The sequence below is a fragment of the Diplotaxodon limnothrissa genome, linkage group LG3 (assembly GCF_057381915.1).
Source record: "Diplotaxodon limnothrissa isolate DT_005_m linkage group LG3, D_limnothrissa_male_GT1.1, whole genome shotgun sequence".
Lineage (NCBI taxonomy): Eukaryota > Metazoa > Chordata > Actinopteri > Cichliformes > Cichlidae > Diplotaxodon > Diplotaxodon limnothrissa.
This window is the reverse complement of record NC_140598.1, coordinates 63963177-63978971: the sequence shown is the minus strand read 5'-3', so window position 1 is coordinate 63978971 and position 15795 is coordinate 63963177. Positions and strand designations below refer to the sequence as shown.

The following is a 15795-nucleotide window of genomic DNA, read 5'->3' as shown; positions in this document are numbered from 1 at the left end:
CTTTTTCATCTCTAATCTTATATATGTATACATCAGTATGTTTGCAGTACACATGTACTATGTGCATGTGAAAGAGGCCACTGAGGCAGAAGGATGCGTGACCTGGCAGATGGATGCAGCACATTTTATTTGTTGTTGTTACTATGCTGTGTCTTTGTTACTTCAGATTTAAGTATTACAGCTCCATTTCAAAGGCGTTTGTAGTTTTCTTTGTTTGGTTTTTTTGTTCTTTGTTTTTTTAAGAAAAGGGAGATCACTCGTGTATTTGTACAGATTTACAGATCACTACATGTAAGGGACATTAATCTTGTTTTGGTATTAAGGTTTCATCTGATTCAAACTGTCTCAGTGCCTACGGCGGCAGGACAGTAAGACAATATGAAGGTATGGAGGTTGCAGGTGTGGCCAGAGATGAACAAGCCAAAAAAATCTGGATCAGGTCCCAACCAATGTTGTGTAAGAGAATGTAACACAGGCAGTTACTCTTACACTCACCACAATCTCTTGCAATCTCCTTTTTAGATTTACCGACTTTCCCACACCCTTGTTTACTCCTCCTGTATTTCCTGTTTTTTCCACAACAAGTGCTTTCGATATCCCCTCATAAGCTCGGGCAGCTGCATTCACCTGCAGCTGGTTAGAGCAACAGCTGTGTTGTGAAAGCTCAGAAAGGAATATCATCGGTGATGATGCTGAATTTGCTGCACTGGAAAATGTGTGATATTGTCTTTGGTTTCCAGTAGCTCTGCAAACATTTGGGGAATACACCCAAACAGCAGGCAGCAATAAGAAATGCCCTAAAGATGCTTTGGAGTCAACCGCATCCACAAAAGCGGTGCAGTTCTGTAGTTTCACGTATTATTTTCTCACCAGCTGTTAAACTATTTGAGCCTTGTGGATTATAGAGGCGTGGGGATTGACCGGATGGGGGCTTGGGATCCTTTTGTATTTTAACAGGCCATTACTGGGGTGGCAGGGCACGCTGTGACCCTCAGACACCTGAGAGCTGTTCGTCTCGCTGTCTTGATCAAAAGGTTGCTCTTGACTGGCAGGACCGCCCAGCCCTTCGTCCACTTCATCATCGTCGTCCCTTATGGGTGGGCAGGTGCTGCTCACGGGAGGGTGTTGGTGATTTTTGGTGATGCTTCCCAGTCGCAAACCCACATCCAGTGGGACAATGGGGCTGCCGTTCATCGACCTCAGAAAGTCGGGCGTTTGCATTCTCTGAGGCATTTGCGTGAGAGGAGCGTGGTAGTGAGTTTCCGGCTACAAAGACACAGAACAGATTTTGATTGCATCATCATCAGGTTAACTATGCAGTGGTTAGTAATATGGAGCCGAGGCATTCCACAGTTTGGCGAACTCAAGCCTTGACACGCACACTAAGACACACTTACCAAAGATAAAGAGCTGTTTTTCACATATCTCTCCACTCTGAGACGGCTTTCCTCGTCTCTGTCCAGAGGCCTTTCTCTCCCCCTCCGGGAGTTGTTGTATATGGCTGGTCTGCCCAGAGAGTCATACGCAATTCCTCCTCCCCGACTGCCTGAGATAGTAGATCGGCTGTCACGGCAGTGAGGCTGCTCCTGTTTATGGCATGGAAACAAAACACTAGTAACTATTATTCGACACACTGATTAGGTGCATAGATTGTAGCAATTCTATGCTCAAAACAACAGAATTGCTACAAACATTCTCCCCAAATTCACATAAAAAACACATTTTTTAAAGAATCCCTGATTATAGTTAGATCATTTACTTACATGTATATTAAAAAAAAAGTGGTTTTAAAACAATAGCTTAGCATTAACTGGGGAAATGTGCTGTCTTGCTGACAGATGAAAAAATTGGTATTACTGTGTAATATCCCTTTAACCATTATAAAGCTAAACCTGGAAGTCTTCAATAAAGTCTTCCAAAAAGGAGTTGACATAATATTGATGCCAATAGTTTGATGTTAAATAAATAAATAAAAAAATGGCATAATTAGTTATGTTAAAAATAATTAAAAAAAAATAATAATAATAATAAAATACATTCAGTTTTAATGGAAAATAGTCTGTTATTTATTTGCATTAAATTAGTCACCGTTTCCAAGAAATTCGGAGGACAGTATTGGATAATATATAAGGATAATATATATAAAAAAAGGATAATATATTAGATATAAGGGATTTAATTTTAGGCCCCAAACTTCACTCCAGGTCCTGATTGAATCAGGCCTGACATACAATTAGGCAATGAAAGCTTTAAAAAGTAGCTTTTTGGGCCTAAACGTTGGGCTGTAAAAGACAAAAAAATGGGAATAGCCACATACAAAATGTTACTTTTCTTTTCTCAGTAAGCTGCATTTGATGACACTACAGATGAAATTAAATGGGTTTTCTGTTGTTTTGGGAAATATGCTACAGCGTATTCTTCCTGAAACATAAAAGCCTGCCACTCCCATGTCTTCATGCTAATTACAGGAGCTACAACCAGCAGTAATTTAGCTCAGGAAACAGAGCACTATTAAACCAGTCTGATCTCACTAAAATGTGAAAGGTAACTACTGACTCTTAACACCACATTACATAGTGACATATGTCTGAGCTAAACATTGTCATTTTAACTCTCTTTAAAAGAATCAGCCACTATTTTTGCTCTTCTGATAAAGTTGTAAAGGCCAAATCATGGACTTATTATCAGCCTAGAAAACCAACTAAGCATCAAATAAAAATGAGCATGAGGACAAGAAGTATAAACACGTGAACCCAAACTTCTTCTCCCCTCAATTTTGTTTGCTTTATACCTTATCTAAAGGAGGAAATTCATCTGTCCACAGTAACAAAGTTTCTAACCTCCCAATTGCACCACGCTACATTATACTTCACCAATTAGAGCTGCTGGCTTGCAGTTGTAGTTGGTTGTAGTTTAAAACAGCCTAATGTCTGGCCTAATTCTCAGCATGAACTTTAGGGCCCATTGAGAGGAACAGAGATGTTAAAAGAGAAAGAGAAAAAGAGCTGTGATGCACTACATGCAGATTCGAAATGTTGAAAGTCAGAACTTAGCCATCTGGCATCTGGCTAGTAAAGCCTCAGTCCCGGGCCCTGGCCCTGCATGCAGATTTATATGGATACGTAGACTGACCCCAAGGGAAGACAGGCTGTTCCTCAGTGTTCCCTCCACCCTCAGAGGGATGTTTTCCTCTGTCTGCAATCAAAAGAAACACAACAAAATTCTAAATCGTGAAAAAATCTGTGCATTCAAACCTTACCATACTATGCTTTGATTACTTTAAAACTGATGGTATTATTGATAGAAGATATGAATATTTATCTGTTGCGACTAACAGATGCCGGTGGTTATATTGAAGTATTTGGAGTTAGTCAGAGTGAAATCTGAACGTTGAAAACAGGTTTGTGTGATACAAGTGGTCCACTGATTTGGATCAGTGCTGAGCAGTGTGAGAGAATAATCATGCAAACGTACCGTTCTCCTGGTGTCTGTACTCGTGGAGTTCATTCTCCTGATAGAGGCTTGTCTTGTGAGAGTGTGTATTTCCTCCCTGTGAGAAAAAAAAAGAGAGAAAAATTAATTTGTAAATGGCACTGAGGCTTATAATGCCACGTGTGTTATTCTCTGGCAGCTCAAGTTATGCTAAAGCTTCATTTTTGAAATTTAGATTTCATGCATATTTGTGCCTGCTGTTAATTTACAAGTCCCCCACACAGAGTCATTTAGCCTGTGCATTTTACACTTTATGCTCCTCTAATTTTACACGCTCCGCTGTTGTATCTGTCAGCTGGAATATTCTTAATAGCTGTGATTTGCCCCATTTTTATATATATTCTTCTCAGCCTGCGGATATTATTAATTCATCTCATCTTTTCGCATCTTAATTAAACATCACATTATCTCATACTTTTTCTCAGTCAGCTGTCTCTTTAGCTTCTTGTTCTTGCGCTTGTGGTAACATGTGACAGCAATGATGATGGTGAGCAACAAGACCAGGAGCCCAATGGCCACGCCCCCCACAATGAACATCAGCTCCTTTTCAACACCTCTCGGCTTCGGGGCAATTTCTGTGAAGGTAGAGTTAGAAAGATTAGAATTAAACGGATATCCACTTCTATACACATAGTTTATATTACTTTGAGAAGTATGTTGATACTGCTGCCATCTACCTTCCACATTAATCTCCACCTCTGTCTTTCCAACTCCCACTTTATTCGTTGCCACACACTGATAAGTGCCCGCATCTGAAAGGTTAAGGGGTCGCCCAAAAGCTAGCGTTCCATTCGGGTGTTCGATGACGCCTTTCGGCAATTTTCCATCCTTCCTGTAGAGAGAACGTACACAGACAATACTACATCACAGTCAATCCACACCAATTAATGTCACCTTCAATCTTGAACTCTCTGGACAGGTTGTCAGTCTGTTTGAAGGCTAACAGATAAGAACCCAGAGAGAGCCCATACAAACATGTTTACCCTATTAGGCTCAAGTGTCCTAAAAAAAATGCAGTTTCGCTCCAATAAATGAGATAAATTAGAGTTTATTTGCTGAGTGTCCGAGTCGCTAACAATGTTAGATCCACTTCAAAGAAAGTTCAGTGACACCGGCTTATAGCAAGAGCAAAAACAGAAGTGCTTATCACTGTCATCATGCAGAAGTGAGTTTCGCTGACTAATCGACCTGTATCAGACTCCTCTCACAAAGATTTATAACCTCCTGCAAAGTGGATGCTCCACCCCCAGCATTATAAGTTAAGCAGTGATCCGACAGCCTAGACTCACTAGATAAAAGCCAGCTGGAGTGTTTGAGGTAACTCGGGGACAAAAAGCGAAAATATCACAAAGTATTTGTCAAATATTTGTTTTTCTTATTACTGATTTACTTCCATATTAATCTTCGTTAATATAGTGTGTACATACAAAAACAGTAGTAGAAACACGCTAGCTAGCCACAACAGCTATGGGATATAAATGGTTAACAAGCTTGCTAGCATTAGCTGATAACTGTCACTCCACCCTCCGGTCCTAAGATGCTGAATAATGGCTGTAAACAAATGATAGCAATAAATAAATAAATAATGCCAAGGCTTCAACGTACAGCCACCTGAAAGCAATGGGTGACTTTGGTGTACCTTATACCATCTTTTATAGTAAAGACTCTTTCATAGCTTGCAGCCTCGTATTATTTAGATAATAATTCAGTGGGACATGGCATGCTCGCATAATGATAACAATCAATTCCACAAGATCTTAAAGAAAATTGAACACCCCATCCACCAGCAACACTAATTATACTTCTGTACCTTCTAGAAGAGAACTTAATGATATAGTAGCTGAACACATTGTTTATCTACTGTATCATGTCAAAAATCAAACAGCTACCTGTGGGGCTGAGAAATGCAGCCACAGAGAGAACTTATTCCCCACAGACAACCATGTTAAAATACCCAAATTAGTTAGCAGGGATCTGTCTGTACATTGTACCGGAACAGTTTATGAATGCAGCTTGCTAGCCAAGCGTCCTAGTATGAAATAATAATTTATCTCGCAAAAATGGTTACTTCTAGATCCAATAAAGTAGCGCGATAGAGACCAAAAGACAAACAACGAGGCTTCAAAGTGCAAAGCCCCGAAACTACTGGGTGACGTGGTTGCATCTTTTACATACAGTTAAAAAAGGACACAACTTGAACATTCTCAGAAATACATCTTCTTTTGTATAGAGGCCACTCTATAATGTAATCTATATTAGAGATGTCATAAGTGTGTTGCATAGAACTCTTGTTTCACAGAGTCGTTTCTTTTAAGCAGAAAGGAGGAACCATATACTTGTACCACATATGCAACACATTTTCATGATAACATCTCACACAGATCTCACGCTGCTTCCTTTTCCTCCACCCTCCACCCCTGCCTACCTGCTCCTACTAGTTAACTTCTGATTATTGCTCATCCCTTTCCCTTTTACTTCTCATCCCCCTCCTGCTCCCTCCTTCGTGTGAAACTGTCTCATCTGTCTGCTCTCGGCACAAGCCGGAACATGACACTGTGACAGCAGCTATTACTTCACCTGCCGCCATTTACTAACAGGTTTTCCCAGTGTGTGCGTGTGTGTGTGTGTGTGTGTGTGTGTGTGTGTGTGTGTGTGTGTGTGTGTGTGTGTGTGTGTGTGTGTGTGTGTGTGTGTGTGCACGTGCATACACAGTCATTCATAAGTCTGTAAGCGTGTATACACGGTGTGTGCCTCTTAATCTTTACTCACAAAACCTCCTTTCATAAGGTATGTTCCTGTTTTGATAACTATTTAAAAAAAAGTATTAGATGCTTTACTTTCTGTCAAAACAGCGAAGACATAACCAAACATTTGCTCTTTTTCTTGTTGTTTCTTTCAAAAACTTCAGATAGATAAACATATTTTCTGCGTGTTTTTCCCCCGTGAAAGCCTAACTGTCACATGCCTAGATTTAATCGGTGCCATTCCTCTTCCAGCTTTTCAAGGCCTGCATTTTTTCTAGCTACACCACACCCTGAGAATATATTAATGCATTGAAACAAACAGCTTAAAATGACAGCTGGTGACTCAAGCAGAAGAACTGAAACACCTGAGTCAAACCCTCAGCTGGCTGAAAGCAGGGCTTCTCCTGAATGAGCTGCCTTCCAGCCTTCCATTGAGGCCGCAGAAGCAGGAAGTGACAGTGAAATGAGGTTGTTTGGTTAAGACTACGTCCACACTAATGCGTTTTTGTTTGAAAACGCATCATTTTCTCTCCGTTTTGGCCTCCCGTCCACACTGAGACGGCGTTTTTGCTGATGGAAAACGCAGCATTTTGAAAACGCTCTCGAAAACGCATACATTTGGAAACGGTGCTATTGCGTCGCAGTGTGGACACTCAAAAACGCAGACTTTCTAAAACAATGACGCATGTTAGTCATATGATGCAGTCATGTAACCAATTAAACTAAGATAGCGGAGGGCATTATACAGCAGTTCTTTTGTTTGCTCTGAATTTTGACAGCCCTATTAAAGATTAATATCAGTCTGCACATGCTCCAGATAGCTTTTCTTCAAATTCTTTAACTTGCTCACTTGCTTTTGCAACTTTGTGCTTTTGTGTTACTCGCAAAAAAAAATCACTTCACACAGCTAAAATCTGTTAGCTGTGTGAAGTGCTGGAATAAATTTGACAGATGTATGATGGCAAAAGCACACTATGAGGATTTCATGTAAGGCCTTCACAATTATCAATGCAAAAACACTGATGCTAATGATATCACCACAATATTTAAATATAATTCAAATGTAAGTGCATGAACTGTATATTTTAGATATGTAAAATATACAATATTTAAGTTGATTTTAGTCCATTTAACTGGAAATTCAGGGTTAGTTTCCATAAATTCATAAATTAGACACAGACATTAGATTTAATAACATAAGTACGCAGGAATTATTGGGGAGGAAGCACTAGCTACACATTTCCATGAAAAGAATGTCAAAAGACAAGAAACTACCGTGATGTGTAGTCTACTGCCGGCATTGTGTAACTCCAGTTCACAGTTTCACCTATTCACAGTGGTGTCACCATTCCTCTTTCATTTTGCCATGTATGCACTTGTGCACATGCAGTGCAGTGTGTACCCAGCATAAGAGTATTACAGTAGTAATTAAAAGTTTTGTAAGTTTAATCATATTGTCTGGTGTCTTTCTGTGTGTTTAAGTAAACTCCTAATGTGTAAACAACAGTGACTGTTGCTTCTACGAAGCATTTTCCAACAAGACTTGCTGTATGTAATAGTAACTAATACATAATTAATAAGTAATAAAGTAACTGTAAGTTGGTGATGACCTGAATTTGCTTTCACCAAACGTTAAATTAAAGTGGTGAAATCATGGGACACAAAACTGGCATCACAACTGGCACTTCTGATTAAAGTAACCATGACCAGACAGTTAGTCATACAAACAGCAGACACCCGGAGAGATAGGTGGATCCTACCATACCTGATCCAGGTGAAGACGTGTGGTTTGGGGTTTCCTCCACTCACGCAACTCAGGGCAGCATTCTCCAGACCCACATACCAGTTTCCATTGTAGCCAGATACCTCTGCGTGCGGCGGATCTGAGAGAAAGGATAATAATTTACCAACTTTAACGCTTTGAGATGGAATAATCAGACTTACAGCTGATGCGAATATGAATGCAACATTTTACAAATAGTTAAAATCACTGCCACGGCTTAACGTCAGTGTAAGGTATTGTGAATGATAATGCATTAAAAATTAAGGAGGGGAAGTACTACTATTTTTTATGTATATTTAACACACTCTTCATCTTGAAAATGAAAGGTGAAGAGAGTTTTATAGATATAAAATGTAGGTAGTGTGAGCTAGACTTGCTAATATGGAGAGAAACGTGTGTAGCAACACAGTGTTCAGAAAGTCTCTTGTGACTCTGAAGGGATCACAACAGTGATAAAAACAGGAAGTGAGAACATCGGTCCTATTACTGCTTTAACTCTACGTATGCTTGTGTTTTTCATGATTTAAATGTGTCTCATTTCTGCACTACTGGATCATCTCAACTCTTTTGATTTTTAAAACATAGTCCAGTTTGGGTGTAATGTGGAGGGAAACTCACAGTGCACTACCAGCTGGTTTTTTAACCTGCGGGGTTCCGAGTAAGTCGGATGCCAAACCAGGCAGTCCAACTTCTTTCCATTCATGCCTCTCAGGGGATACAGGGAGAAGTGAGAGGAGACTGCCCCGGTGTCTGAGGTGCGATTGATCGACTTCCCGTTCAGTTCGGTGTCCCAGGAGAGCTGAGGCAGGGGTCGGGCTACGGAGCGGCAGGTAGCAACCTGGCTGAATTCCTGTCCCTCCACCACAGTCACAGAGTCCACTGTGGAAATGGGATGAGCTGGAAGAGGGGTGGTTACAGTGTTTGATCAGGGAGGAGATAATGATGGTTAGATCAACACACTCAGCAGCCAGTGTTGAAGGCAGCTGTACACTTAAACAGATATTTAAAGGTCTTTCTAAGTAAGCGTGTCTGGTCTTATGCAACATGCGGGTCGCAGCAAAAGTTTGCTCACTAATTAGAAGAGCGTGTGGCCACGTTTTTAGAGAAGAAATAAGATACATAGTTTCTTTCTTTCCTCACTTATCAGTATTAAACAACTTTATGGTAACAACAGCAATAACTGCTTATGCTTAAATATTTAAAGCTCAAATAAGATTTGAATGCTTTCAGGGTAATAAAATTAAGTGAGCATAGTTTTTTTTTCAGGCAGTCAGAGTTCATTTAAGTCTGCAGTCTTGTTAGATCAGCTGATAACAGCTGATCTCAGTGTTGACATCTCAGCTGATTTACTACTGAGCAAATCTCATGTAAAGCCATTTATTTAAAGTGCTTTAACCTGCCTACAGTTTCTTAAAGCTTATGCAAGCAACCTTCCTCCACCCCACATCCTCTTGATACTGTATCTATTTTAATCAGTGCCATATCTGTTCAGTACTGTGGGATCTTGCTGCTGCTGTCACGGTCAGACTTTCCATGTGTGGTAAAGTAAAGAGGGACAAAAATGAAGCTATATCACCAAATATCAATTATTGTAGGCAGTAAAAACAATTTTCTTCAGAGTTAAGTAGAGCTGATGATGACTGATTTTGCTGTCGAATAATGCAGTTAACACTAATGATACCATTATAATAATAACGTTATTAGTGTTGATTTGCCTCCTAATGAGTTATAAGCAAATAATCAAGAGGTAGATTCTGGTCTGAATTCAAACCAAAGCAGAAAATCTTCAGTGCAACCTGATCAAGGCTTCTTTTGCTACATACTAGAGGAAACGTGTTGTTAGAGGTTGAATCCTAGAAGCACTTGTAAATTCTATATACTGATTATTACTTGCACTTGATCAGTTTTATTAATTCAAAAGTGTAGAACCATATATCGACAGTAAGACGATAAGATAATGTGAACGTTGGAAACACGACAAAATATACTTCTGAACAATAAACTTCAGTTACAACCTTAAATGTAAAAACCTGAAAATACGACCACTTGTAATGCCTTATTAGGTGCTACAAATGCTTAATCGAGTGACAAATACAGTCATGAGTAAGTGTGTTATTCATATTTTGTCTGTGTTACTACATTATTAGTCATGTATTAGCTACGCCTTAATAAACTAACAACCTGGTGACAATATGAATTAGTTTCCATCCTTGAGAAGACAACATATTGTCTCTTCTGTTGTGTATTGTATGCCAGAGTCATGATGGAAGGACTCACTATACACAAGGAGTGACAACTCTGTCTCAAAGTTTCCAAAGGGGAAAGTGCTGACATGGCAGGTGTACTTCCCCTCATCAGAGATCTTTGTGATCTTGATGACCAGAGACGAGTCCTTGGTGGGTTGGTTGCTGTTAAACTCTACGCGATCGGCCCACGGTCCGAACGCTAAGGACAGACAGAGACAAAAAGAGAAAGACAGTTTAGGGAACCCAAGAGGAAGGATGTCACACAGAAAGTTAAATCCAGCAAGTTCAAACAAACCTCAGGCTTTCTTTTTAGCATTTTCAGTTCCGTACACATGTCTGAATCCCTCTCTTATAACTGAAATTACGTTACGGCGTGGGCACTAATGCCTTCTGTGAGCAAAGACTCCAATATCACCTAAAATTACACCAAACTATAAAAATCTCTGGCAAACTGCTTTTAGACATTTATGAGCTCAAGCCTTGGTGCATGATATGTTTACTGGGAGGAGAAACAAAGCCACTAAATAACTCTTGTCAGCTAAAACAGACGCATTAACTTGCAATACAAGGAAACTTTGTGAGGGATTGATAAAGAAAACATTTCCCACTGTGAGGAAAAGGGAAGTAACTCAATGTGACAATTTAGTTTTTAGCACTTGGCAGAGGACGTAAAGACAAGGTCGAGGGCAGAAAGAGAACTGGAGCTCAGACACAGTGCCAGTTACCTGTTTTTCCATTTACATGATGTGCGGTGATGATCTGCTCCTTGGTACCATCAGGTTTCTCCTGAAACCAGGTGACCTGCACCACTGTACTCTCGGCATCTGGCTCGTAGCGACAGGGTAGGATGGTCTCTTCCTCCGCCAGGGAAGTTAAGGAATAGTTTGGAGGAGGTGCCACAAAGTCTCCTTTTATCACTGTCACTGGAAGAGAAAGATAGGACCATAAATTCATCTGATATAAGAATCAAGTACTTGCAGCTAATTGACGGCACGGTGGCTTGTTCATCTCTAACACAGTGACACTGAGCTTGGCACGCTGGTCGTAAATACTAGAATCCCATTACAAGTGCCACATTTTTAAAAGTTTTAACCAGAAAGTGGAACTCCTGAGACTCAGAAAACACAAGCAAACTCTTCACAGAAGGACTCTGCCTGGGCTCAAACCCCAGACTCTTTTGAAGTGATCTACAGGCTTTCTGAAGCTCTTTTTTCTTTGCACATTGACTGTCTTTTCAATCATTTTCAGTTGACTCCTTATTAATAACAATTTTAAAGGAATGCTTGTTTCTTTGTTTCTTCATTAAGACAACTAACAGCAATTTATTAATCACTGAAGCCACCTAACTTAATAGAAGAACCAGGGTTGTCTCTACAAATAACACACAACATAACAAAGAAAAACAATTTTAAACAGTGTCTTTAGCAACTTGTTAATCCCAGCCTGTGGCAAAAGCAAAGAATTTTTTTCCAATGTCTTTAATTGAATCTACAGAAAATGCAAATGAAAACACAGCTTCATTGCAATTCTGCACCAACAGGCTGATTCCAGAAGAGCTAGAAGCCGAAATCTTGGCCTATCTCAGAATGGTGAACTGAACAAGCGGCAGGCGTTTAAAAAGACGTACAGCAGATGAACATGAAAATGAAAACCTTAACTGTTTGATCTTAATCTCAAAGTCACATCCATGAGAAACAGAAAAATGTCCAACAAAGAAGAGATAGGACCTGAGAGATGGATCAATATGTACAGAGGACATCAGGAGAGAGGTACAACATCTGTGCACCACTGCAGAGCCGCTGTCAAGGTTTGGGGCTGCATTTCAGCCACTGATGTAGGAGATCGGGAATACTGATGGAATTATGAATACAGAAATGTACCATCTGGAAAGTGTCTGATTGGCATTGCTTCATTTTTCAGCATGATCCCAAACACACTGAGAGTGCAGCAAAAGCATTTCTGGATAGAGAAACACACAATGGAGAACTATCATCTCAACAGAGGATGAAACAAAAGGCAGCAAAAAGGGTTTTGAATGTCCTTCAAGAAGCCTGGAAAACTATTCCTGAAAACAACATCAGAAAATTAGAAGAAAAGAAAGAGTTCAGGATGTGTTAAAAAAAAAAATAAAGTGACCAAATAGTGACTTTAAAGCTTGTTAGAAACACACAATCTCAGTTTTTTCTTATTAAATCTATAAATACACTATATAAATAATTCCATCTATTTTAAATTTTCCTGGCAAAATATAAAGAAATCACACTTTTAAACAGTGTTGTATCTTTAAAAAGAGAAGTCTCAGTTATATGTGCCAGTAACTACTGTAACTTGTGTGCTGTAGTGGTGATAAGGCTTTTAACTTGTTTTCTGTTTTCAACTTGCTACCTAAAGAAAAGTAAAAGCATACAGTTTTACATTAATACGAAGTTGCATCAGTTCTACAGTAACTTTGCGAAGCTGCTTTATGCCGTGCGTCAAAAGTCCCAGTTCAATTAAAAGCATAATAGTGTGGAAAATGGTGGCCTGGCTGTGCCGGAGTTATATATTATTTGAGTAAGCAAGCTGTGGTTATGTGGGGTGGCTATTTTGTCCGAGCACAGGAAGCCAGAGCTGCTTCTCGTACTGTCACGCTTTTCTGTTAAGCTGAGCCAACAAGCTGCAGGGTTTAATGCAGCTCTGATAGTAGTTTTGTCTTTTTGCCAAACTGTCTGGAAGGACTAAGCAACATTTAAAATGATTTCATTAATATAGTGTTTCAGGAGCAGAGTTTCGGTAGAGACAGGTGTGCACTAGTCTGACTGGCAGCAACATAGTTTTAAAAAATGGCAGTGTTTAAAGGCAACGGATGAGGTTTGAAGGCACAGAGTTAGTACAGAAAACAAGCTGTATATCATAAGCATGAGTCAGTACAAGTGAAGATATGTCGTATAACTAGTTGTTCAAGATAAGCTTTCAAAGAAACTAAATGCTCAGTGTCTGCACACAAACAAAGGGACCCCAGAAAACATAAAGTTAACACAAAGTGCATCGTATCACATGTCTCATTGTCACAAAGCAGCATTATTTAGTGCAAACCACAAGTTTACATAAATATCTTGGTTTTTTTTTACTTTTCTCCCCTTCCTCCTTTCAGTTTGCTAACCTGTTTGCTCTCAACAGACTACAATCCTTCACGTTACCTGCAATATGTGCAGCGCACTGTTACACGGTTTAAAACTGTATTTAATGCTTCTTTGCATTTGTGCATGTTCACCTTGGCACAATGCTAAAATAAAACTGAATTCAATTTTGTGGAAGTTTTGCCTATACGCACAATGCCTGCTGTCATATTGCTGCTCTTAGATCAAGCTGGAGTTGATTGATACTACGATGCCACCATTTCCGGTTGTCATCTAAAGGCTGAAAGCTAAAAACAGCTTGCTTGCCTAATAAGGTTACAAGGTGTAGTTTTGTTTTTAATACTCATATATATCTGGAAACAAGAACTGAAAACTCTGGTTGTTTCATTTAAACTTTTCAGCTGGTTTCTAGCAGCTAGAATAAGTCAGTTTATCCACATAAGTTAGTTTTCATTCGAGCTTTTAGTAATATTCATATTTTCATTCATGGCTTCGTTCGGACGTTGATTCAGTAGCTGATGTGGTAGAATCTGTTCAGATATGTCGGTGGGTACGATGTGAATCATGCATTTACCAGCAGACCTGATGACTCTTCTCATCAGACAGGTGTGTTTTTTTTTCCATGAATGTGTGTGTGTATGTGTCACCCTGATGTTTAAACCTACTTTGGAATCTGCCTGTGCTGCATTACTGGAATGATGCCCAGCCTACCCTGCTTTTATGGGATTGAAAGGTTTTCTTCAGTCTAGTGTAGCATTATCTGTTCATGTTAACTTTTTCCAAGTCATTTTTGTCCATGAATTACCTGCAAAGTTCTCATCTCATACAATATTAGGTTTTTTGTTTTTTAAGCATGCACCCCAAGTCTCACAAAAGATGTATAATAGCACCAATCTATAAACTTAAGGACTGATTCAGGCAAAATTATGATGTATTGTTTAAAAACAAAAATGTCCATGGCTGAAGCAAAGACAAAAAAGCCACATAAATTACACAAAAAACACACTAAAATGCAGTAGAAACTGGAAGGGTACTCAGAGTCATGACACAAAGCCCTGTGTCCACTGTTGTGATTTAAAGATAAGAAATCGGGATCAGGATCTCTTACCTTTAAATCACATACACATCTTACATCTCTACAATGGTGAGATATGTATGTAGGTAGATGAGGGCAGACTGCCAATAGTGAGATGGTGACAGACAATGACCTTACCTTCTATCTCAGATCAGTCTGACTGATTCTGACTCACAGGCCTTATCCCCTTTGAGCTTTAAGCGAAAGTTTAAATCACTCAGACCTCTGGAGTACCCGTATAACATGTATTTTGTAAGTGCATCAGCAGCTTCTGACATGTTTTGCATACATTTGAGTAGTGATGTTTGTACATAGTATTTAAATATGAAATGAATAGTGGGCCCAGGATAGAGCCTTGCGGAACACCTGTAGACAACATGGGAGTATTTGCATTTCTGGGTAAATTTAGCAACATTATTTTATAACGTTGAGTGTTGTGTTTAAGTATATGTAGTAGAAAGTCTTATGAAGGCTGTGTGGATATTATTTATCATATCATCACATTTTTGAATGACATATTTATACTTAAGCAGCGCACACACATACACACTAGGAGGATCCACAGAGTTCATATGAATGCTGCAGAAAGAAGCGTATTGATCAACAGCAACCAGTTTTTCCAGAAATAGAAGCCAGGAGTGTTTCCTAACAGCCCTCCTCTATGTATTCTTGAGAAAACTGACTATGCCTTTAGAGGTTGCAAAACATAGCTCATGAATATGCTTCAGATACTGTATTAGGCCTTAATAGGGTACAGGAAAACCAAAGTGTGCATCATGATATTTTTAAAAAGCCTTTTTTAACTTCCGATGCGTTTGATGTGTGACACACAGCTGCTTTATCGCTGCGAATAGTGGAGTACAGCGGCGCATAGGCAACACATTAAACAATCACAGCACAATAAAGGGGTCAGTAAAGGCAGGGGATAAAGATATATAGTATTAAAAGAACACAAAACATGTTTAAATATCATTTTCATCAGACTTCATATGAGCGCTTATCTTACCAAAGACACGGAGGACAAAGAGGCACAGAGAGAGTCTGTTCAGCAGAGATGTCATTCTCTCTGGGAGTTGCTGTTAACTGTGCACAACTTTTGACAATTTCAGCAGTGGAAGAAAGCTCATAAGTCCAGGTAATATGATCCTAACTGACAGGCAGGCTCGAAGCATTGAGGCACGCTCATGGCTCGTACTGCCGGATCATCCTTGGAGATGTTTTTTCTTTGAGAACCAGGTCCCTTTGAGAAATGGAAAAACTGTGCGTAACCCCGTCCTTGTGAAAAAGTTAAATCCTTTGAGTTTAGAGTCCTGTATGGTTGTTAAGCCCACGCCAT

General features: G+C 39.5%; 1 protein-coding gene across 1 annotated transcript; it reads right to left on the bottom strand.

The window, feature by feature from the left end:
* Positions 1 to 876: 876 nt before the first annotated feature.
* On the bottom strand, positions 877 to 15520 carry nectin4a (nectin cell adhesion molecule 4a). The gene is made up of 11 exons (XM_085351108.1): positions 15466 to 15520; positions 10991 to 11188; positions 10297 to 10464; positions 8638 to 8916; positions 8002 to 8119; positions 4170 to 4324; positions 3908 to 4067; positions 3475 to 3550; positions 3133 to 3195; positions 1398 to 1586; positions 877 to 1266 (listed from the first exon to the last, which is right to left on the bottom strand). The coding sequence occupies exons 1-11, from the start codon at positions 15518 to 15520 to the stop codon at positions 877 to 879; spliced, it is 1851 nt and encodes a 616-aa protein (XP_085207234.1).
* Positions 15521 to 15795: the final 275 nt, after the last annotated feature.

Bases quoted from the DNA above. Each gene is read 5' to 3' on its own strand.
- nectin4a (XM_085351108.1), bottom strand. From the start codon at position 15,520: ATGACATCTCTGCTGAACAGACTCTCTCTGTGCCTCTTTGTCCTCCGT. The intron at 8,120-8,637 runs GTGAGTTTCCCT...CCTTTCTCTCAG, and splicing joins AAACCAGCTGGTAGTGCACT to ATCCGCCGCACGCAGAGGTA. The intron at 3,551-3,907 runs GTATGAGATAAT...TTTTTCTCACAG, and splicing joins AGACAGCTGACTGAGAAAAA to GGAGGAAATACACACTCTCA.